General features: G+C 38.9%; 1 protein-coding gene across 5 annotated transcripts; it reads left to right on the forward strand.

The window, feature by feature from the left end:
• Positions 1 to 18: 18 nt before the first annotated feature.
• SCP2 (sterol carrier protein 2) lies at positions 19 to 24373 on the forward strand. 5 transcript variants are annotated; one of them, XM_059821749.1, is made up of 17 exons: positions 19 to 107; positions 2289 to 2343; positions 2913 to 2984; positions 6885 to 7016; positions 7988 to 8052; positions 9098 to 9224; positions 10134 to 10197; positions 10455 to 10541; positions 11139 to 11289; positions 12189 to 12336; positions 14358 to 14465; positions 16857 to 17010; positions 17094 to 17109; positions 19998 to 20075; positions 20659 to 20788; positions 22216 to 22295; positions 23478 to 24373. In XM_059821749.1, the coding sequence occupies exons 1-17, from the start codon at positions 66 to 68 to the stop codon at positions 23571 to 23573; spliced, it is 1605 nt and encodes a 534-aa protein (XP_059677732.1). In that variant the 5' UTR covers positions 19 to 65; the 3' UTR covers positions 23574 to 24373. The 5 variants fall into 5 exon arrangements, with proteins under 5 accessions (XP_059677732.1, XP_059677730.1, XP_059677735.1 ...); XM_059821747.1 differs by lacking the exon at positions 17094 to 17109 and adding an exon at positions 18654 to 18662 and having other exon boundaries at positions 19982 to 20075; XM_059821752.1 differs by lacking the exons at positions 6885 to 7016; positions 17094 to 17109 and adding an exon at positions 18654 to 18662 and having other exon boundaries at positions 19982 to 20075.
• The last annotated feature ends 636 nt before the right edge of the window (positions 24374 to 25009 follow it).

Consider the following 25009-nt stretch of genomic DNA (forward strand, 5'->3'; position numbering starts at 1 on the left):
GCAGCAGCAGCAGCAGCAGCAGCAGCAGGAGGAGGGGGCGCGCGCAGGCGCCTGCCGCCGCCATCATGCAGCGCCGGGTGTTCGTGGTGGGCGTTGGTATGACCAAGGTACGGGGCTGTCCGCCGCGCCGGCCCAGCTCCGCGCCCCCGGCCTGCGCCCTCCCCGGCACCGCCTGCGCGCTGCGGCCGTGCGAGAGGGCAGAGCGGAACTTGGCGCCCGTTTGTTGGGGGGGGCGTCGGCCCGAGCGGGTCTTGTCTCGGCGGCGCTCCTGAGGCGTCTCCCCGCTGGGCGTCCCCTGTTGACGCCCCCGCCAGCGGCCGAGGGGGACGCGGGGGGACGGCGGCGTCGTGGGGCCGTGCGCCTCCCCCCCGGGTGGGGATAAGGCCCCTCACCAAATACGGCTGCTGTCTGGGGAGCGCGTCTGCAGAGAGGAGAGGCGCGGGGTCCCAGCCTCGGCCTGCGGGTCAGGCCTGGGCCGTAGCGGCTCCGCCGCCCTCCGTGCAAAGTTCACCTGTGGGTGTTATGTCGGGGAGGACGGATCCGCCGGCCAAGTTAAACGTTTTGGAGCTCCGTTGAGCAGGTCGATACAGCAAACTTAGAACGGCCAGAGCGTGTGCCCGTGTTACTGCACGCTCTGGTCAGGGGCTCGTCCCCTCGCTTTGAAGGGCCGGGGAGCTGGCGGGCCCGGGGGGCACTGGAGGCAGCAGAGCAGATGCCCTACAGATACTCTCCTGATGCCTTTCTGTACCTCGTCATTCAGTTGCCAACACAGCTCACACAGCATGGCACGTTTTCAAAGAGGAGCAAAAGCTAAAGGAACCTTTTTTTTTATCTCGGTGGATGAAAACCTAAGATGACTTTGACATTTGCCAGAGTAGTCAGAAAAAAACCCCACTTACTTAAATAACTTTTTTGTTGGTGCATGGGCATTTCTCCAGCATGCGATGTGATAGCGGAGGAAATAAAAGGTAAAAGACTTCATTCCCTTGATTGTATTTATTGGACTGGATCACAGAATGTAGTTTGGGAGGTTGTTGAACCTCGCCTTAAACTCATTTGTGATGTGCTCAAGAAAGGAGTAGTAGCATGGAAGAGACAACTAAACCTTGTCAGACACCATATTGCATCTTAAGCATTTTATTATGAAGTCATTTAGGATTGTATCCTTTCTCTCTTTTTAATATTAATGAGGTAATGTCTGCCAAAAATTGGTATTCCTTCTCAAAACAACAATCCATGTTTCCTCTGCATGTAATCGTTAGTTCCACAGACCATGCCTTTCATTTTCAAAAGTAGATCATCTCAGTTACCAGTTTAGTATGATTTGAGAAATTGTCAGTACTTTTTTTTTCCCCCTTTGTTAGCCCAAGTAATGTCAGTTGCTCTTAGAGACTTGTACAATGATCAATTCACTGACCGACTTTTTCTTACGACCTTCAGTATGAAGGTTCTCTGTCTAAATTAAGGAAAGGAGGTACTACAGAAAGTACAGCTAAGTGTTGCAAAAGACTGGAGTTGGGGAGGTAAGCATAAGGAGGTAGCAAACTTGCTTTTATATACAAACAGTGAATGTGAAATAATTTGTAGAACTGGAAGTAGTTAATATGAGGATTTTTTTTTTAGCAGTGACACTTCTTGTTAATGATGTAAAAATGCAAAACACATGTATTTGTTGGTGGACTCTAACGAGTCGTACTACAGAGAAAATAGAAATACCACCTCTACTCTAGTGGTGAGGGGTAAGGTACGATATGATTTGTAACAAAGTAGAATAAGGCTTGGGAAAGGAAGGCTTATGTAGAATTAAGTTCTGTACAAAGAACAAGCATTTTCTTGTTACAAATAGGAATATAACAAAATAAAGTGGAAGGGAAGTATTTATCAAAGCCTTAGTCAAGATTATGCCATGTATTATAATGAATCAGTGGAGATGACAGTTATTCTCTGTCCCACCCCCTGGCTTTGGACAGGGTTATTGTCCATCTCCATGCAAGTCACAGACCTTCTTTAAGACTGAGCAAAAATGGTCCTCAGCTTCCATAAAATTGCACTATTTTCAGGTTTTAGCCATCATGGGGTCTGGCACTAGTACTTGAGAATTGTGGAGATTTTGTGCATGCACTTTTGGGTCAACTAAATTCAGTTGTTTGCATTATTTAAAACTGATTGTTCACAAACCTGTTTCTAAGTTAAATATAAAGCTTTTAAATGTACCAATTTGAGCAAAAGATGTATTAAATCTCACTGTGATTTGGTTTTGGTTTTTTTTTTCCTTTTTTTCTTGTCAGTTTACAAAGCCTAATGAGAAGAGCGTTGATTATCCTGACATGGCTAAGGAGGCAGGTAATTTAATAATAAAGAAAGCATTTAGTTTGATTGCTGACACTTATTTTAAGTCTTACAGTTAATCTTTTTATTATACATATGAAGGAACAGCTACTGTTCAGTAAATAGCTACATATAAAAAGCAAATCTAAAACTAAAAAATAACACTTTCACAAAATCTGTAACTGACCTGTTCAACTCACTGCCTTCTAGTACCAAAGACAGAAGCATAGCTTAAAATTGAGTTGGACACTTAAATAACTTCATACCTGCCTATATTATTCAAACATACTTTCATTGGGACAAACAACCTTTGTGCGTGAACACAGAATGGATTGCATGAAATTTTCTGATAAAGGAGCTTGTTCAGAACTCAAACTACTGCAAAACCATCCTTATGAGAATTAAGATGCAAGACTATATTAACCATTTGCATCATATAATAAGGAATTTTTACAGCCCTCTCTTTTTGTTGTTTGTGAATGCATGAATTATACTTACTGCTCTAGGTTTGCGTGTTATGGTTGCGAGAGCTGCTCCCCCCCCCAACTTTTAAACCATGTTTCAACTTTTAAACTCTTTTTTAGGCCAGAAGGCTTTAGCTGATGCTGAGATTCCTTATTCATCAGTGAAGCAGGCATGTGTGGGTTATGTTTATGGTAAGTAATGTCATTTGATTGGAATGTGACATCCGTGACATTTGCAGACCTCTATGTGGATAAAGTTTATTCACATCTGTGTGGATAAAGTATGGGGTTTCAGGTTATAATATTTATATTATAATATAAACCATGAGTTTCAGGTTATAATATTTAATCGTGTCAGTTTGTAGAACTGTCTCAAACTTCTTAAAATTTTTATTTTTAGAGATCACAGATCTATGTCTGTTTATTTGTGGAATTTACAGTTCTAGTCATGGGTATGGAAAGACTTCCATAAAATTGTGTCTTGCAAATGTGTTTTATACAAGTAGCTCTTTCAGCTAGATCAGGTGATACAGTTATTCAAGTGGTACAAAACTTATGTATTATAATGTTTATGGCAGTAGACTTGAAAATTCTTTTATTCTTCGTGTGACGCCGTGTGTACACTCAAATGGATATGCTTGTTTAGCCATTGTTCTTGAGTTGAAGACACTTGCTAGGCATATTTTGGGGATCAAACATGTACTGTGTCCTTGCACTTTCAGCCCAAGAGCACATAAGAGATATCACTTAGACTTGAGTCCAAGCAGATAGGTGAGATCTACTCTGTGAGATGTTCATAACTATTTTAATTCTATGGACATATATAGAAACATAACCATGGTTTAATGTACTGTATAAGATTATTGAGAGTACATGCATTAATTAGTATGGGTCCAGAATAATACTTCACAGCTGATGTAGACAAAACTGAGCTGTTCACATACCAACACAGTGCTGCCCTGCCTTCATTACCAGCAGGACCCTTGTTGTGGTTTAACCCCAGCTGGCAGCTAAGCACCGCACAGCCACTCATTCACTCTCCCCTGGTGGGATGGGGGAAGAGAATCGGAAGAGTAAAAATGAGAAAACTCATGTGTTGAGATAAAGATAGTTTAATAGGTAAAGCAAAAGCCACGCAAGCAAAACAAAACAAGGAATTAATTCACTACTTCCCACGGGCAGGCACATGTTCAGCCATCTCCAGGAAAGCAAGGCTCCATCGCATGTAATACAACATGTAATGGTTACTTGGGAAGACAAACGCTGTAACTTTGAATGTCTCCCCCCTTCCTTCTTCTTCCCCCAGATTTATATTGCTGAGCATGACGTCATATGGTATGGAATATCCCTTTTGGTCAGTTGGGGTCAGCTGTCCCAGCTGTGTCCCCGCCCAACTGCCTGTGCACCCCCAGCCTACTCGCTGGTGGGGTGGTGTGAGAAGCAGAAAAGGCCTTGACTCTGTGTGAGCACTGCTCAGCAATAACTAAAACATCCCGTATTATCAACACTGTTCTCAGCACAAATCCAAAACATAGCCCCATACTAGCTACTATGAAGAAAATTAACTCTATCCCAGCCAATACCAGCACATTCTCCACCCTTTATTCCATACCATTTATGTCATGCTCAGGTCCCACACTATCCAATACATCCTCATTAACACCCACCCCCCTTCCCATCCTTTGATACACAGGTATCATTCCCTTAGTCTATGGACCACCCCTGTAAAATGTCCACAAAATGTCCATTGAGTTAATTTAGTTCATGACTTTAGGCTCCATCTGTTGCAGTGCTCACTCAGGACAGGAGAGGTGGTGCGTTGCGTGGAGTTACTGGGCACCAAAGCCAGCTCAGGTCAGGTCACTGCTGCATTTGCAAAGCTTCTTGTAAAGCTTGTCTTCCATTGGTTCAGGTGGTTCCTGCTGTAGTAATTCCCATAACATGCAACTCAAATCCTGGGTTACAACAATTTAAAGGTGTTTCCATTATAATCTCCACCCCTGGTCCCTTTGGGCCAGGTTATAGGGTTTAACATTGCAGTGAACTCCTCCCCTTGCTCCCAGCCTGGCTAGCGACAAGGGATTCCTGCTATAGTAATTCCCGTAACATGCAACTCAGATCCTGGGTTACAACAATTTAAAGGTATTTCTATTATAATCTCCACCCCTGGTCCCTCTGAGCCAGGTTATAGGCTTTATCATTGCAATAAACTCCTCCCCTTGCCCCTGCTCCGGCGTGGACTTATCCACAGACTGCAGTCCCGTAGGGGTGTACCTGCTCCAAGTGGAGCCTTATTTGTGAGCCACAGGCTCTTCAGGGGTGTACCTGCTGCAGCATAGGCTTACCCACAGCCACAGTCGCTTTGAGGTGCGCCTGTTCCAGCGTGGCCTTCTCCATGGGCCACAATGCCTTCGGAGATACACCTGCTGTGGCACAGACATAACCACAGCCACAGAAGCTTCAAGATGTACCTGCTCTGGTGTGGACTTATCCATGGCCACAGATGCCTTGGGGTGTCCTGCTCTGGTGTATACTCATCCACAGGTCACAGTCCCTTCGACTCCAGTTCACACTGGAGTTCCACCCTGTCCAGTATAGCAGGACAGAAACAGCAGCGATGCCCTGGTCATCTGCCAGCCCGGTTGCATCACCATTGCTGTTACCAAAATGTTCCTAGGCACAGCAGAGTAAGGTGATAAGCAGTAGAGCACCACAGCAAGCAGTGAAAGCAAAAAGCAGCCGCTAACGAGCAGTAGACTCTAATATATAGTAAGGTAAGCAAGCCCCATGGCAAGCACAGAAATCTGCTGATTAATAGCTAACAGCTATAAATTTGATCTAGCACATTCCAATCAAATCTGTCGTTCCGCGAACCCTTTCAGCCCCATGTTGGGCACCAAAAAGGACTGTTGTGGTTTAACCCCAGCTGGCAACTAAGCATCACACAGCCGCTTGCTCACCTTCCGCCCCCCCACCCCCCCCGCATTGGGGTCAGGGAGAGAATCGGAAGAGTAAAAGTGAGAAAACTCGAAGGGCTGAGATAAAGACAGTTTAATAGGTAATGCAAAAGCTGCGGACACAAGCAAAGCAAAACAAGGAATTCATTCACCACTTCCCATCAGCAGGCAGGTGTTCAGCCATCTCCAGGAAAGCAGGGCTCCATTACATGTAATGGTTTCTTAGGAAGACAAATGTCATCATTCTGAACGTCCCCTCCCTTCTTTCTTCTTCCCCCAGCTTTATATGCTGAGCAAGTTGTCATATGGTATGGAATATCCCTTTGGTCAGTTGGGGTCAGCTGTCCCAGCAGTGTCCCCTCCCAACTCCTTGTGCACCCCAGGCTACTTGCTGGTGGGGTGGTGTGAGAAGCAGAAAAGGCCTTGACTCTGTGTAAGCACTGCTCAGCCCTAACTAAAACATCCCTGTGTATCAACACTGTTTTCAGCACAAATCCAAAACACAGCCCCCTACTAGCTACTATGCAGAAAATTAACTCCCAGCTAAAACTAGCACAACCCTCAAACAGATTTCTAGTAGGCACCCTCAGCAGAAGCTTTTAACTTGCAGTCACTGCCTATTGTAGTGAGAGGAGATGGTGTTAAATGGCTGGTTTGAACCTTTTCCTGTCACTCCAATTCACAGATGCCTGATGTATTTCTCTAAGAAGTCGAAATCAGATTTCTATTATGGGGAAATCTCTTTTCATTCCAAAGAGAGTTTTCCATTTACTTTCTTCCTGTTCCTCTGTTAATGACTGTATTATGGCAACTGAAGTAGGGTCAGTCAGCTGTGATACCAGTAGCAGCTTCCAAGCCACACCTCTAACATGTTTCTGTCCAGTCCAGTTGCCTTCTGTTGATTCACGATCTGTTATCACAGAAGCAGGTTAAACTTCTGTTTTTAAAATCTGATGATTTTCATCTTGTTTCTAAGGTTCTTGTACTGTGGATATTTGAGAGACATACTCAAGATGACAGTTCAGAAGTTCAAGTTTACAGTTTAAGTGGTAGCGTTGCACATACATGGAGGGATTTTATTTTGCTGGTGAAGTTTGAGTATGTACCTTATTTTAATGTGTGTCTCTGCATAAAGGTGACTCAACCTGTGGACAACGGGCTATCTATCACGGTTTGGGTTTAACTGGCATTCCTATCATTAATGTTAACAACAACTGTGCTACTGGATCAACTGCTTTGTTCATGGCCAGACAACTAGTAGAAGGAGGTGAGTTGTTTTGCTCTGGGACTGGGTAATACATATACTCTATTTCTATAAATATAACTTGAATGAAGAACAGAACTAGTGAATGTGTGAGTACCCTGAGTTGTAAATGTCCTATCCTCATAGGCAAAATTGCATTTTCTGCCTCACTCATCTGAAGAGGTTGGTCAGCTGTATATACAAATACAAGACCAAGCACTTAAAAGAGTAAGACTATCACTATTAACTAGAGCATTATGTGTGCACCTAAGAGACTATGTCTGTGATGCAGTAAGATAGCGTATATGGATATAAATGTCCTTTCCTGTATCAAAAGCTGTATGAACCTAGCAAGTAAAAAGCCAGTTAAGTTTTTTTCTTGAACAATTGTTTGGAGTAGTGCAGAACAAGTTGCATTATAGTACTGCAAGATGCTAGACTCTGCAGGATGAAAAGGAGAGACAAATCTGCTAAAAAGCTTAGCTTTTTTTTCCTTTTGTTTTTTTAACTTGAAGTTAACACAAGTGTTTGACTAACGCATTTTTGGAAGGGAGGGGAAGAGAGCAATGCCTTGTGACAGACTATGCTTTGAACTGACAGATGAGTGTTTCCTTCTGTTTCTGCAGTTTCTTTGTGGACTTTGATACTTTCTTGCACTTAAATGCTGATGTTTCTGTAATGAGAACTATAGTAACATTCTGTATGATTATTCCAGTATTTGTGGCAGAGACATAAGTGCTTGGTCATCTAAGATAATTGCTGTCAAACAGTTCAAAAATAAACCCAAACCCTGTAGTGATCTCTCATTCTTCAGTATCAATAAAGTTTGTATCAATACCATTCCCACCCCAATTTTATTCTCTTTCAAAAATGAAGAAAGGAGGAACAACAGCTGGTAGGTGTTTATGTATATTTCTTGTAATTGAATAGTTGTTAGTACATAATGTCATTTATAATTACGTTGTGTTTTAAATAGCCACAAATTTTATTTTAAGGTTTGGCAGATTGTGTTCTGGCACTTGGCTTTGAGAGGATGGCAAAAGGATCCCTTGCTGTAGGCGTAAGTGTCTGAAACACTTTATGCATTTCATTGTATTTATAGATGAAATACACGTCCTCATTCTCTGAGACATATTCTCATAAATACCAGTTGCTTTAAGATGTTGCTGTAGGTGATTACAAAATAAACCATTATTTTGATCCACGGAAACTTTTAATGAGTTTTATGATACTGATTGCGGCTATCATACACAAGTTTTGTATGGAATGTTTTAGAATGAATTTTATGTAGTATGTCATGCTTTTAATATTTTGCCAAGAATACGTTAAAGGCAGGGTTAATAGGGAATAACGAAAATACCAGATAGAATGCTGAAGCATTTAGCAGTTGAAGTGTCTGTCTCAAAATGACACAGCAAATCAAAAGAAAGATCTGGGTCTTCTGGCTTTTGGCTTGATGCTTACTCAGTTGACATACTTTCCCAAAAACTAAGGGCTTCTGTAAACCTTTTTTTCTTGTCTCTTGTTTGTTTTTACTGGAGAATTGTGGGGGTTTTGTTTGTATTTTGCCTTATGGCAAGCAATAATAGAGCCCATATGTTGTTTAACTACAGAACTGCCAAATCTGATAATATATGCAGAGGTTTGGGTGAGAAATATTAAATTTAACAACTGATAGATATGAGTAAGAGTTATCTTTAACATGCTTTACGATATTTAATCTAAGCTTCATTGAAAATACTAATACAGGATTAATTTTATAACTTAGAACCTTATTAACTATAGGGTTTTAAGCTGAGGTGAAAAATACCTGAAGTCCTCTGCTGAAAATGGTGACTGTGATAGAAATCACATAGGAGTGGTCCTTGCCATGAACCAGTGCAGTGATTATAATGTTAAGCATTTTCTGCTTATTTACTCTTTCTTATAGTTGGGAAATGATAAATGCTTCAAAACATGTCACTGAAGTGCAACATACTGTCCAGTGGAATTGTTAAAATATCAGAAAAGCATCTATTTTGCTTGAAATCCATGGCACTTTTGTGGTGATGTTGTAAAGAAAAGGAAATTGTGACTTGCTTTATAATTATTTCTCTTCTTTTTAGTTTTCAGACAGAACTAATCCAATTGACAAACATTTGGAAGTTATGATAAATAAATACGGCTTAGCAAGTGCTCCAGTAGCACCTCAGATGTTTGCAAATGCTGGTAAAGAACATATGGAGAAATATGGTATGTTAAAATACATTTTTTCATTGTCCTCTTTAATGAAGTGATTTAAAAAAATATATTAGGATTTTAGTTTTAAAAAATGATAGCATTCAGTGTCCTTTCTTTTAACCAAGTACTACAACTCCAACTTCTACAGCTAACACATACGGGAATACATTTGGTTTAAGAGTTATCTACAGAAAAGTTGGTGATGTGTAGGCAAACAAAAGCATCAGGGAACAAAATTAAGGCTGTCATACAGAGTGTCTGGTAGTCATGCTAATGGTATGGTTTGAGCTTCTGTAAGGTCTGGGCGATAAGGTTGCACAACTTCCTGCATTTTTTCCTTTTGTCTTAGGATGGGTAGATAGGCTGGGGGCTGACTTGTTTGACAGAAGCTTTTGGGTATTTGATTCGATATATCCTACTAGGCTGCTACCACTGCTGTTTCTTACCCCCTCACCGGACAAGTGAATTGGCTCCAAGGTAACAGGTTGGCCTGCTGAGCATCTTTTATTTGCACTTAGTTTTAGACTAGTATATGGAAAAATTTTAGACTTAGACTCCAGTATTTCACTGCATCTGTTTTGCACTGATAGGAAAATGAGCATTCTAGTTTCAGTAATATAATAACTCAAATAAAATGCACTTATTTTCTGTATTTTTATGTTAGTGTTAAATATCCAAGTAGGATGTTCTATTAGCTAAAACTCAGCCATGTTTAGTAGTCTTTCTCTAATTTTTAGACCTAAGTTGAGTTCTAAGGAAAGCCTTGATAACAATGAGTCTCTTGTAAAGATGCTTCTAAAGGTCTAATTCTTATGACACAATATTTAAAATGCTATGTTAGTAGCATTTTAACATTAAACAAGTATTTTTGTTTACAAGGGTAAACAAAGTATTTCAACACAGCTTTGTTTCCCCTTCCAGGGACAAATCCAGAATACTTTGCAAAAATTGCATGGAAGAATCATAGCCATTCAACTAACAACCCGTGAGTAATGTACTCTACCTCTATATTGAACGTACATTGCTGTTAAAAAATTCATGCAAAACTGAGTATTATTTTTAGAAATCCTTTGCAGAGTATATTCTGTATTATGGAATAAGAATTATACCCAGCATCAATTCTATATCCAGTGCCTCATACTTTGTAAAAACAGCTCTATAGCTGCCGAATAGTACGATATTTGTATGTCTACTGCTAAAGGGTGTGCTAAAACTAAGATGGCATCTGTATGTTTTTCTTAGGTATTCTCAGTTCCAAGAGGAGTACACATTAGATGAAGTTCAGCATTCTCGCAAAATTTTTGATTTCTTGACTGTCTTACAGTGTTGGTAAGGAGAGGATGTAGCATTGTGAAATAAATCTTAATGTTAAGACAAATATGGTAGGACATCTATTTAAATAAAAGTCTGTTTGTGTGTGAATTAAAATTTACAGAATATTTTAAGTAAAACTTCTTATAAATAAAACAAATGTGGAATCTCTGTCTTGACTGAACACTATCTAGATACTGGTTCACAGTATAATACAGTAAGCTGAAATACGTTTTGTACTTCGGGGCTCTCACATCATTCTGTATCTTTTCCCAAAGTGCATCTGTTGTTGTTAAGTGTTAATTCTTCTCTTCAGCCTGAAAGGCTTGTTGTTAACAATGTTTATAGCCAAATAGAGGCTTTGATTTTTTCTAAATTGAAAAACATTAATCATATGTTTCTATTTTGATGTCATGCTTTTCAAATATCCATTATAAGTATTACCTAAAGTGTCCAGCGAACACTGATGGAATTTATAGTTTCAGTGGCATGAGCCAAAGAAGGTGTTTTTTTGTTTGTCCTTTTTTGGTTTTTGGCTTGTTTTAAAAGATAATTCTGTGGAAGATTGACATTACTAATTTAGAATGACAACATCATTATTTTTCTTTCACTCAGTCCAACATCAAATGGTGCCGCAGCTGCAATTTTGGCTAATGAGGAGTTTGTGAAGAGGCATAAGTTGCAGCCAAAAGCTGTGGAAATTCTAGCCCAGGTGATGGCTACTGATTATCCAAGCACATTTGAAGAAAACAGTTGTATGAAGGTGGTAGGTTCACAATTCTGTATTCCGTGATACTACTCAGGGTTTTTTTTTTAATACCTGCAAGTCCTGATGATACTGTGGACGTTTCCATGTCAGTAAGCAAACAAATTATACTTTGTGGTGAATGTAAAAGTAATTTCATTTGGGCAGGTGGAGTAAGCAAAGAGTATGGTTGTGGAATAACAGTAAGAAATTTATAAGCAGGCTATGAAAATCCTAATTTTTAACTAATTATTTAAAGGCTACTTTTTAAACAATTTGAACAGCAAGAAACACATTTCTTTAATTTTTCTGTTTATAAGAGTAATGAAACTTAAAACAATTTTACTCATGTCTCTGTAATACTGAAGCTGAAATAACCTGTTGGGTATAGTCATGATTACTTGCTTAAGTAGAATGAAGGGAAAGACCTGAACTGCAAAATTTGGATCCCACTGCAAATGGACTAAAATAATTGGATGTAAATCAAACCATTAGAATACGCAAAAGTTTCTACTCTAGTCATGTTCTGTTTGGGTTTCAAATACGGTTCTAGTCAGATGGCTGATAGAAAAAGGTAGCAAGACAGTTTGAGGATTTGTTTCAAGGCTATTGGCCTGAGTCATGCAAAGGAGCAATTTGGCTTGTGAGCAAGGTTGAGAAAATAGAGGATATTCCCCAGAAAAGTTTCCACATGCCAACAATGAGACTTAGAATGTATTATTTCTTTTAATACAATTCATACTGTATTAATATTAAATGCTGTGGTATGTAATGCATTAAAATAAATTAGAATGCCACCTCATACAGGTTACTTTCACTTACAGGATATATAGAAGCATGTTTAAAATTAAGTGTAGAAATGAAATTGCTAGTTGTGTTTCTTTAATGATATTTTAACGTACAATTTCTTCTTGTTGCAGGTTGGCTATGATATGACTAAAAAAGCTGCAGAAAAATGTTTTGAAAAAGCAGGCCTAAAACCTACAGATGTTGATGTGATCGAACTTCATGACTGTTTCTCAGTTAATGAGTTTATTACCTACGAAGCTCTGGGACTCTGTCCAGAAGGTAATAGCATCAGTGGAGATAATTGTTTTATTAAAATGGAAAGCATTAAAAGTATCTTTTTATCTGTTCATATAAGTAGAACTTTGAGTTTTCTGCTGGACAGATCCTTTATATTTGAAAGTCTTATTAGCTAACCTTGTAAGAGGGAAAAGCAAGTTACCACTGTAGTAACATAAGGGAGACCTGCAAACTCTAGAATTAGTTTAACAAATGAGCATGTTACTGTGATTTCTGAAGAAATATACAAGGCAAATTAAAGTGTTGGACAGCTATGTGAAATCATATGGCTAGCTTGTGCAGGGATGGCTCTTTTAAGCAAGCAGAGCAAGGAAATGAAGGACTCTTGTGATCTTTCTCAGTATTACGCACCTTTTTCAGGGCTATATACTTACCTACCCCAAGATTTCCCTCCATCTTTGTATTTCCTTTTAAGAAGCTAAAAATCGGAAAAGAATTACCTATAGAGGACCTTACCAAGTTACTTATCTTTTTAAAAAAATCTTGAAACATCTTTGGCTTTGAAAATACAGTTGTTGCCAAGCTGTGAACATGCCTTTAAAGTCAACTGTATAACAATGCACAATCTATCCAGATTAGTTTAATTTCATTGAAGTGAGTGGTTTTACAACAGCATAAATGGCAGTGGAGTTCAGTTCTATGTATGTAAGTCAAACCATTAAAATTTTCTACTGAGGAGGTTTTTGTTTGATTTCAAAGAAACAATGCATTGAACTGCTACTTCAGTATTTGATATATTTAAACTCTAAATGTGTTCTTGCTTTGCATAAATAATCATCTGATGTAATCTTTTTCTAATTTGTTTTTAACTAATTTTGAGAAAATATCATATTCTATCACTAGATGGTGTATTGTATTAAGTCTGAGCTTTCTCACTGAAACAGAGAAGTTCATAGGTCTTCAGGAAGACTTTTTATGTGTTTGTAGGTCTTCAAATATTTTCCTTTGAATGCTTGCTTTTTACGGTTGTCTTTGCTGTGTTTTTATGGTATCTGCAGTAAAAATGGTGAATGTTTGACATTATTTAAATAGGTGCATTAAGCTTTTTAGCTCCATTCCTTTAATCGAAGATACAGAAGAATCCTGATGGTACTTGTCTATTTGACCAGTAAGTTGTCTATTTGACCAGTAAGTCTGGTGTATGGTAATTTAATAGTGCAATTCTCACCACCTTTCAGTCAGTCTGACCTTAATAGTGTGTGAAACTTATCTTGGAACGGTAGACTAATTAGACATAGAGATTAGTGAAATGGCATAAACCACATTGTGGATTTAGATGTGCAAGACTAACCTGGTATTCTCCTTTAATGAAAGAGTAAGTTACAAACACAGGAACTGTGGCAGATCTTTTTTAGACTTCAACGTTAATAACACAGGGTGAAGAAGCTGTTACAAGAATAAAGGAGTAAGGGACTGGTTAAAGGGGAGAACTGTCTGCTGAAGGCATGGGAACTAATAGTCTGGAAAGCTAAGCAATTCTAAGCATTAGTCTTATGAATGGTTTTATTTACTATCTTAATGTCTTAATGCAGCCCAGGGTACCATTAGCCGCCTTTGTGGCAAGGGCACGTTGTTGGATCATGTTCAACTTGGTGTTCACCAGGACCACCACGTCCTGGGGGTCACAAATTACAACTAACCCCTCTTTTACAAAAAACGTAATTATTGCTGCAGTTTCATTAATAGAATAGTGAACAGCTTCGTTGTATTGATTATATCATAATACCGTACATCAACAAAACAGTTCAACAGCAAATTTAAAAAAGCTTTTGTATCAAACACTAGCCCTTTTACTACTTTTCCATCTTATGCTTTCTCCAGTAGTATAAGCAAGTCTCATTGATGTAGTTCGGCTAATTTCAGTTTGCTCTTCGTAAAATCTGTGGTGTATTATTTCCTAGGTTTTGGCTGACATGCAGCATCTTCGGTAAGTGACAGTAGAATTGAAAAATCACTTGAAACTAAAAAAGGAACATTCTTCTTTTATACATACTGTTTTATAGGAAGAGCATGTGACCTGATTGACAGAGGAGACAATACTTATGGAGGAAAATGGGTTATTAATCCTAGCGGTGGCTTGATTTCAAAGGGACATCCACTTGGTGCTACAGGTATGCAAAAAACTATTGTGTTTAGTCATGCCAGTTAGATACGAGATACAGCTCTTGAGCAGGAGATGCTTCGCACTTGTATTTGTCTGTATGAAACACGAGGGCTTTGTAAGGCTAGAAGGAAGCTCTGGAGTTGATTCTCATTTCCAGCTAATGCAAGCATTAGGGCAGGATGACCATGCAGGCAGGATTGAATTTGATCATTAGCACTTATTTAATTTTATGGTGCTACTTTTTCTGTTGTTGTTAAAGCAACCTGTGGAACAGCTTAACTTTTTTTCTAAATAATTGCTTAGTAGTACAACTTCTGGTGAATGTAGTTTGAATAACCATTTTCGTATGTTGTCCTTTAAAATTCAGATTTTGGAGATTTTTACTGCATTTGAATAGCCTGTACCCTTGTTAGCTGTAATAAAAGCTATTTCTGTTAAGCCTTGGATGTCAAAATATTTATCTGATATTTACAACAGAAGCTCAGTTAGTCATCGTTTCCCAGCAACATAGGTTTTCCTTGTTTTTTGTTTTCTTTAAACTGCTATGCTTGTTTCCAAATGAGATGGCTCTTGGATAAAATGTGTTTGGATTTGTGAAGATAATTCACCTTCCTTATTTGGAAATGAGAAGTTGTCAGAAAACTGGAGAAGAGGAAACCTTGTAAAACAACAAACCTTAATCGAAACAGCTGTAACAGCTAGATAATCTGCAGTTAGTGTAGGGGGGGGAAGTATTAGGAAACTTTGGAAAGAAAACATTCCAGGTAAATGAGACCGTGAGTATCTGTAACAGGATGAGAGTATTACATTGCTAGGTATGTGTTAAATTTTTGTCAGTTACACAGTGATAAATGCAGAGGCAATTACGGGTATTCATGCCTTTCTCTATTGCCAAGGGATGGAGGGGAAGAGTCATTAAAATGCAGAAAATGACATGTCTACAGACTGTCAGATTAATTTCACTATAAAACCATCTTGAGGCTACCTATATGGTAATCAGAGGTCATATCAGTCATCTTAAGTTTCCAAACCATTCCAGGGCAGGATGTACCATGGTACACATTCTCTCCTTGAGGCTGAGCGAGCGTAAATTAAAACTGTTAATTTTCATGTTATGGCTGGAATTACGAAACTTCTTACTCATCCTCTTCGTAATGTTTCACTTGGCAATGCGTAAAATTCTGTGCATAAAATGCAGATTCCTCCTCTGCCTCATCCAAAGGCCTGCACAGTTGTCTAGGGGAAGGGAGAAGAAAGGATGGAGTTCTGTGGATGATGGAGGGAAGAAGAAATGTGCGTGTGGTGGAACTGGATCATAATTGCAGAAATAGCTGATAGAATAGTAGGGGGAGACCAAGGGTAAACGGGATCTGAAAATCAGGGCTGTAATGAAAAGGGATTCACCTACATTTTAGGCCTCTGAAGAAAATACATTTCTAGGTATCTGAGCTGTCAGGAATTAACTTTCTCAAATCCTATTGCACGTATACGCTTAATATCTTATTAGGGAAGGAAGCCTATGGAATATACCTGTAGTATATTCCTTACTTTATTTAACCAGCTAAGCCCAGCACTAATTTTAATGACAATTCAGTTGTGCATTCTAGGGCTTTTTCTTCTCTTTTCATACAATATATACTTATTATGGGCATTTTAAATAGTAGGCATTTGTATTGCAAATAAAAAAAACCAAACCCGTTTTCCAGAAGATCTTTGGTTGCATTTTTATGTTTGTTAGATTTAGCAAACTAACGTTGAATTAAGATTTCCACTCCGAGATCAGTGCCAAGATGGTGAGGTGAGCTCTCCTAATGCTTCTGAGGCGTCCGTAGTGGCTATTACAGCATTGCTATAAAGGTGCCATGGCACATAAAACTACTTTAAAATGCTTATGATTGTCGTGTATTTGTGTCTTGGGGATTCAAAAGTCGATGCCGAGTTGTTGGTTTGATAAGGGCCCTCTGGAGAATTGGGGTTTTTTAAGATAGCTCACACTGCCCTTCCAGGCACGTGACCTCTTCGGCAGTCGCTTTATCTAGCTTCTCTTTATGCAGCCTTGTAGAAATGTGAAAAATGGGTAACTTTGATTTCAAACTTGCGCATACTCAAGAGCGTGCGTCGCTTCTGTAATGACCGGGTTTCCCGCAACTTCCCCAGAGTGCCTTTGCTGGACCAGCACTAAACCGGCCATCTTTACAGCTGGCGGGGGGAGCAAAGCTTGCTCATTTATTTTTGAATCCCCTCTGACATCTCCTCTCGTGTTCCTGGCGGGCAGGGTGCGGGGGATGCGGTCAGCGGAGGCACGCGGGGTCCCTGTCGCCCGCTCGCCGCGGCGGGTTGGCCCCGGGCCCCGCGGCGGAAGCGCCGGGGCCCGCGCGCTCTGTGCTCGATTTTTCAGGCCTGGCGCAGTGCGCCGAACTCTGCTGGCAGCTGCGCGGTCTGGCCGGGAGGAGGCAGGTCCCTGGGGCAAAGGTCGCGCTGCAGCACAACCTGGGCCTCGGCGGGGCCGTGGTGGTGACCCTCTACGGCATGGGCTTCCCCAGAGCCTCCAGGTGAGAGCCCCGCGGGGCTGTGGCTGCCCACAGCGCTTAATCGAGGCGAGATGGTCCGATTCCACTGCGTAATGCCCTGGGAGAAGAAGTGGTGGGGCAGTTGAGGGTCTGCCCTCTGCGTGTAGCTGACTTCTTGAGGAGAAAAAGAGCACTGTGTGTACCGAAAGACCTTACAAAATAGTCACTTTTCAGACTGTATCTCTATAGAGCAAGAAAATGCACTGCTGAATGAAAACACGTGTTCAGCATTCGTGTACAGGTTTTGGTTATACTGTCATTGGGAACTTCCACTGTGGGTTCAGTAGTGGTGTAAACTAAGCTCACTTTGTATTGGCTGTGCTCCCATATCTTTGTGTATCAATACTAATTTATTTTTTTTTTAGAATTATGGCATAGTTTTGTGCAAGAAAGAAATTGCATTGTAAACTAAAACTTCCTCAACAGTTGGAACTGTGGTGTACCTACAGCACTGCAGGTGTATACAGAGATTATATCTTATGCAGTGTATTATTCCTGATAAGCAGTATGCACTGTGAGTTATAAGTTCTTGAAAAGAGCAAACTGTCCCATAAAAATGGCTCGCGTGATTTTCTGTAAGGAAAAGCCTAATGTTTGGACGGAAAAAAGCTAACAAAACAAAAAACCTTTCCAAGAACGAAACAGGCCACATTAAAATGAATTAATTGAAACTAGGGACTTGCAAAAAAAAAAAAGAAAAGGCAAAACATCCATGGGAATAGTGAGACCCACTGCTTTCCCTGCTAAAATTGTTACTAGTTTGGTTTTATGAAGAATTGCTTTCAGTTGTATGTTACATATGGTGTTCTAAGTACTCGTTAGAATTCAGGCATGTTACTCATCCAGTCCTGGCTAAAGAATTTGCACTTGCGATTGTAGCATACTTCAGAGTGAGAGGAGAACCCTGCTATGAAGCTGTCTTGCAGTCTGCTATAGTTCTATGCTAGGATGGACAGGAACTGAGAGAAAGTACTTAAAATTTTTAAATAAGCAGAATTTCAGGAGAGACTTTTTTAATACACAGTTCCCTTTATGTTTTCACTTTCAACCTTGCTTAGAAAGATTGAGCTACCCTTTGTGGGTATTATGGTTTTGGTTTTAAAGCTTGATGCCAATACTTTATATTTGCTCTAAAAAACCATGAACAGTAAAATTTATCATGTGCTGGACTTACAGAAAGAAATACTCCCCTCCCAACTCATATTTCTAATGTCCGTTTTAGCTAGACCTGTACAGTTCCTGGGAGGTGACAATATAATCTGTGGAAGAGGTAATGAGAGAAGCAATTGAACTTTGAAGGGCTGCAGTAGTAGCTTTTTTTTTAGTACAGTGTCAGAATTGATAATCCTATCACTTCTGTAATCTGTAAGAGGTTAGACCATATGAGAAAATGAATGTGATACAGGAAAAAAAAAAAGTTTTTCTATGGATTCTCTTCAGACATGCTCACAAAACTTGGCAGTGGGTGTTGGTACACAGTTTTAAATCTGAGGGGAAAAAGCTGTTATAGGGAATATACTATTTTCCATTGCTTTGAGCTTTGTCTTAAAAATATTGTAATTTTATGAAACACGGAATCAGTTGCTATTTGTATGCTCTTAACCTTGAGATACTGCTGGAAGTAGTGCCTTCCTGTCAGGAAAAGCTTTGCATGTATAGATGTTTCTCTTGAAGAAATTAAGCCTAATTTACTACAGCTCACTTCACCTTCATTGGTATTGAGAATTTTTAAAATTCTTTCTTAGGCACATCTCAAAGCAGAGAAATCTTAGCAATACTAGTTTCATCTTAGAGAAGCTGAAAAATGTTTAGTTCTCCCAAAGGCTTTGTGTGCGGGAGATACAAGGTGTTGCACTGATGTATATCAGACTTTGGAAGGAAACAGTGCGGCTAATGTGTTCAGACACTGCTTATGTAACTGAATGATGTTGTATATTGTGTAATTAAGGGGAAGGTGGTGGCATTTCATGTTTATGAAGAAACTTCATACTGTTTTTTTCTACAGCAATGCACGTAGACTTAATCATTGGATTCAGATCTAGCCTGTAATTATAGCTTTAGCAATAGCTGCCAAGAATGTACATCAAGGTAAATAACAGCAGGAAGTGATCCATTTTGGATTGGTCTTTAAAACAGTTCTGCTCTTTTTTGACACCTTACAGTTTTACATCCTGTGAGTACAGCCTTGATTTATTGGCAAAATCGATGTGTCATCTTCAGATGACACAGTCTCTACTATTGCTACCCTAGCAAACATCTACAGGGCAGTGTTAGTACCAGACAAATAAGTTTCTAGCAACATTTCTTAAGCGATTCTGTCACTTCAACAATATCAAACCCAACCACAGTTTTGAACTCAGCTGCCCAGAGACTGTAATAATTATAAACTTGTTTTTCCTGCTGCTTGAATTGCCATTTCTTTGGGCATCTCTATGCTTACTTTGGTTCTGGGTGCCTCTGCAGAAATGAAGAATTAGGTTTCATGCTACTGTCAGGCCGTGCGGGATGACTACGCCGTAGAATCAGGAGTAATGCTTAGTGCCTCTTGTGACTGTTAAGAGACCCATATGAATTGGGAGGGAAAAGGCGATTTGTTTTTCCAAAAAAACCCCACCCACATAGTCCTCTGAGATGGTGCATGTGCTGCTCTCTCTTCACACAAGGTGTGGCAGTAGTGTTTGCTGATTTATCTTAATAAAATTAGTGATTTACTTTCATTATAAAATTAGCATCCTGTCCATACATGCAAAAATATCTAGGTACTTGAAGTGATTGTAATTCAAACTGTCAAGCCCATCAGAGAGTAAGCTTCACTTTGATATCATATAGTCGCTCTGTACTGCTAGAGTGTTTCAGCGTGACTGTTCTCACTGGTGTTAGGCCTATTCATGATAATTTGAAGATGTTGAAAGTGTGATTAAAGGTATGTAAATGAATGGGTTTTTCATTTCAGCACCGGTCGTATTGAGGCTGTGCCTCTCAGCGCGGCTGTTGATGGATTTAAGTCACATTTGGTCTTCAAAGAAATTGAAAAGAAGCTCCAAGAGGTATTTGACTACTTCTTTTACCTACAACAGGATTTTAGTTTATGACAGAACATGTGTGAAACCTGATGGGAATATAGTAGCGTCAATCGCTTCCTCAGTACTGCTCATTGAAACAAATGTTACAGCTTTGAATTTCACTGTGTCAGAAATCTTTCTATGCTGTGCCATGATTTTAAATTATTTTTCTTCAGACAGTTCCTACCCACATAAGGGTATTTCAGTAAAGGCATGTTTAGATCGTATGTGAGGAGCTTGCTAACCAACACAAGAAAATTTGTGTTTGGTGTTTGTTACTTGCTTTGTAAGTGTGGTTAGAAGGAGAAATCACATTTTGTCAGACTTACAGCAAAACAAGTCTGTTAGGACAGTGGTAATTTTTGTTAATTGATTTTAATATAGATAGTCACAGTTTGTGGTTGGGGGGCGTTTAAATGGTTGTTTAAATGAAGCTTAATAGAGGGAAGTAGATATTTCTATGTTTGTAGAAAGGGTAAAGTTTTTAAATTACCTTCTGTTTAATTCAAACTATTTTAAAATTATTTTGAAGTAAATGAATAATTTGCACATTACATGGTCATTACAGGAAGGAGAACAATTTGTCAAGAAAATTGGGGGAGTCTTCGCCTTCAAAATAAAAGATGGTCCTGGTGGGAAAGAAGCGACTTGGATAGTAGATGTGAAAAATGGTAAAGGCTCTGTGGCAGTTAATTCAGGTCAGTGCTACTTTATTACATTATTGCAGAAAACACATGAAACTAATGAAAAGAATATAAATCCATATTCTGTTTAAGGTATAGTGACCTTGAGCAAAAGTGGTGTAGAGCGACCTTAATTTTAAACTTTTCTTATTACTGACACTTTTAATCCATGTTGTTTTGGACCAAGAATTAAACGTCTTCTACTCTCAATTCTGTCTAGATAATTGCATGTTTTCTTAGAGGCTCCAGACAGATCTGTCATACGACTTTTACAGGAAACAGAATAAAAAAAAAAAATAATTCAAACCTCAGGGGTTTTGTTGTTCTCACCTCTTAAAATTTGGGCCAGAAATGTAATTTGTAGCTGTTTGTTCAGTTGCTTTGTTGGAGACACTGGTAGGCGGTAAGCTGGTCTATCTCATCAAGTTACTCCTCTGCAGCTAGTTAAGCAATAAAACTTGACTGATCTCAATACAGTACCAGCTGACATAAACTTCAAGTTCCATTTTAAAAAAGGCAGGCATAAATAAGACACAGACTGGATGGTGGTGGGGAACCCCATGAAAGTGTTGGAAACAACAGATTTGTACCCTTGCCATGAAAATGTCTTGTTGTGCATCTGAAGTAATGCATCCTAGTAATGTCAATAAAAAGCCAAAGACAGCAGTCTGTGGTCAGAATCTCTCATATCCATGAACCTGCATCATAAAGCTTTTAATTTAAAAACATGACAGGGGCTTTGATTTGGAATTCATTGACCTAAATTATTACAAAAAGAAAAGTACTGTTTTCTCTTGTATGGACAACATTTTTTCAAAAAGTTAAGCTTAATAATAAGATGACTCTAGGAAAAGATGTGTGCAGTTTTTAGCCCTTTGGTACACATGTTATATTTCTATCAGAGCTTATTAAAATAAGCTTTCAGCTTATTTCTGGTAAGAAGATTCTAAAAACTTCTGCATTTGAATGAATTCAAATGAGTGCTTTTAGAATGCACATGTTGTTCCCACAGAAGGAGAGGGCAGGAAATGCCTGAAATTTCAGTGATGAGTATCTTCAGAGGGTGTCACAGGGGAAAACACATTTATTCTGAGTTGATCTTAATACTAGCAAATTTAAGCTTGATAAAACCTAAGATGGTTGTAAATTCTTGCAATTAACATTCTATCTGATTACAAGTAGATTATTATTTCTTTTCAAGGAATGAGTTTGCTTAGTACCTTTCAGAAAGGTCCATCTTCAGTGTTGGGGTGGTCTGTGCTACAGATGCCTGTTGGCTATTGGATGATCTCTTGCTGATATTTTTATAATGGCCCTTATTTGTATGTACTTCGGGTACCATTTTGCTAACCTGTAGTATCAACAGATTCTTCATGGAGTTGCAGCTTCTGTTACTGTTTCATCTCTTAGTTTGAATCTTCATAGTCAACTCTGTCTTACAGATAAGAAGGCGGATTGTACAATTACAGTGGCTGACGCTGATCTGTTAGCTCTCATGACTGGCAAAATGAATCCTCAGACAGTAAGTATAGCAAAGATGAGATGATAAGAGGACTGACTTGTTTGTTTGTTTTGAGTGTGTTTAAGTTGAAATCATTTAAATAAATCCTCTCCTCCAAAATTGCCATGGCTGATCTGAAAAATGAGAGTTCTTGACTTTCTCTGAACAAATTGGCCAAAGTAAGATTAATTAAGAAAGACAGTGTCATAGTGCTTGGTTTGCAGAAAAGAGGGGGAAAATAGTGTTTACAGTGTGACTTAAGAAAGGAGGAATGTTGGCCCTCTATTTGGAGGGCTTTAAGCTCATAGCTGGCATTAGTGTAAGGAGTAATCTTGATGCTGAAAAATGGAAATTGAGGTGAACATCCACTGAATGCCTATGATTATTTGGGTTTTTTATTCCTCATTGTGTCAAAAGCAGCCATAGTGTACAAGTAAACAGGACGTTTAAGTTAATTTTAAGTTGCTGTTCCATACTTCTAAATTTGAAATGCTCTGGGTAACATTATTTTAAGTTTTTGGTCTGGTAATCCCAGGGTAAATAAGAATTTTTACAAACTAAAGTGTGTCCAGGAGAAGTTTGAAGGTAAAACACATTATAGAACTGTTGTAATGTACATGTAGGAAATTCAGCAGCAATTACAATTTTACATCTACAATTTGGATATTTTAGTGTATGCGGTTCATCTTCTTACAAGGTCTGGAGGAAAAAAACCCCAAATCTTTAGCGTGTCTGCTTCACAAACTAGATTTGTAAAACTGTATTCATCAGTAACAAAATCAGTAATGGCTGGGGGGGATTTGAGTAAGAAATCAGTTGTGGCATCTACTGTACTCTGTTGTTTTATCATCTTTGAAATAGTGAACTTCTATTCTATGAACTATCATCACCAAAAGATTGGGTATTCTGCCCTGCTTTGTATACAGATCTATCGTTACGATAATACAAGAAATGTGCAATACCAAGTTTATTCTCTTTAGGCTTCACAAATATAGTAAGCATACAACGTCCTCAGTTCACTATTCTGCCTTCTAGTGGCAGAAAACACATTTGTTGATGAATGTGAGATATCTGCTAGAACTGTTGGAATTATAAAACTGCAGCCCAGGACCTGCACATTCATAATAGTCCATAACTTTTGGGAAGGGTGCACTTGCCGTAATAAGTTGTATTGCATTTCATATCATCTTTCTTTCTTTTTAGGCATTCTTTCAAGGCAAATTGAAGGTTTCTGGGAACATGGGCATGGCAATGAAACTTCAGAATCTACAACTTCAGCCAGGCAAAGCTAAACTTTGAGCTCATTAGAGTAAACAGTCAGTACTTGATATTCTTGACAAAAAAGTAGAATGAAACTAGACGTTATCAATAATATGGTGCAGGCTGGGTTTGATTAGACCTCTTTCACCTAAATTCTGTGGTTAGAGACTTTAATGCTCTTAATAAATTCCATCAGTTTGTTTGTGGCAAAGATTTTTAGGCTAAGCTTGAGGCATTAACTCTTACAAATGGTATATGGTGGGTATTTGTGACAATTTTTGTTTTAATCAATATGAAAACTTTTATAAAACTTAGAGTTGAATGAGGCTGCTTACTGTTGTTCAGGTTAGTTGGGAATGTTATAAATAGTTTGACATATCAGTGAAATGAGTTGCATTTTTTAAAAAACTGTAATAGCAGGTCATACAAATGCTTTCAGACTTCCATTCTAACAAATTTGCTGCTGCTTAAATTAAAATGGTCTTATAAAGGGGATCTCTAACAACATTTTTTTAGAATAGGCTTTAGGAATTTGCTATAAAATACTTTTCTTATTACTACTTTGGAATTAAAAAATAAAATACCCAGAAGTAAGCAGGAATGAGGAACGTTGCTTTGAGATTCACAGGATTTGATAATCTTGAAAATCCTGAAAAAAGATTACGTTTGCCAGGAGAGCAGAGAGGGAGTATAACCAACATTTTACCTGTTTTCTCCTGAGAAAATCTGGTCTTGATCATTATGAAATTCTTATCAGTAACATAAAAGCTTTAACTTCTGGTTTGGGAAAATGTATTCTGGTTGGAAGTTTAATAGAAAATAAATATACTTTTCCTGTTCTTCTATGTGTTGCTTCTTCAGATTTGTAAACATGGATTTCATGTTAATGGTCTGAGTTGACTATTTTATACAGGTTGCCATGAAGGGCTCCTGCAGTCATTCATTTTTCCCTCCTCAGGCATTGTCAGTAGATACTCCATAAACTACATCTCAGTCCAGTATATACACCTCACATCCTCACATATGTGGGCCATGACTGAGGAACTTATGCATAAACTTTCACTTCCCTGGTTTAACTAAAATTGCAATAAAAAATAGCTAACTCAAGCCAATCATTCTGCTTATCTGGTGTGAATGGTTAGCAGATTGCTGAGCAGTAAGAATAGCTATACTGAATCAGACCAAAAATTGACCTAGCTCACTATATTTCCTGACTGCTGATACCTTGGAGGGAATATTAATATGGCCCAAACATCTGCTTACCCAGAATAATTTCCTAGCTGCCAGTGATTTTAATTTTCTTTTTTCCAGCTCACAAATTTGAGCCAAAAGTGGTAGTGGTATGTCTGTATCTAAAGTTCTTGGTGGATAGTCTTTCGTGAATTTGTCCAGTCCCTTTTTGAATCCTTGACGGCTTTTTAGCATGGGTCAAGAATTTCTGTAGCTTACCTACCTGTCATGTGGAATTAAATTTA

This window comes from Gavia stellata, chromosome 10 (assembly GCF_030936135.1).
Source record: "Gavia stellata isolate bGavSte3 chromosome 10, bGavSte3.hap2, whole genome shotgun sequence".
Taxonomy (NCBI): Eukaryota; Metazoa; Chordata; class Aves; order Gaviiformes; family Gaviidae; genus Gavia; species Gavia stellata.

Bases quoted from the DNA above. Each gene is read 5' to 3' on its own strand.
- SCP2 (XM_059821747.1), top strand. From the start codon at position 66: ATGCAGCGCCGGGTGTTCGTGGTGGGCGTTGGTATGACCAAG. The intron at 9,225-10,133 runs GTATGTTAAAAT...TTCCCCTTCCAG, and splicing joins AGAACATATGGAGAAATATG to GGACAAATCCAGAATACTTT. The intron at 22,296-23,477 runs GTAAGTATAGCA...CTTTCTTTTTAG, and splicing joins GCAAAATGAATCCTCAGACA to GCATTCTTTCAAGGCAAATT.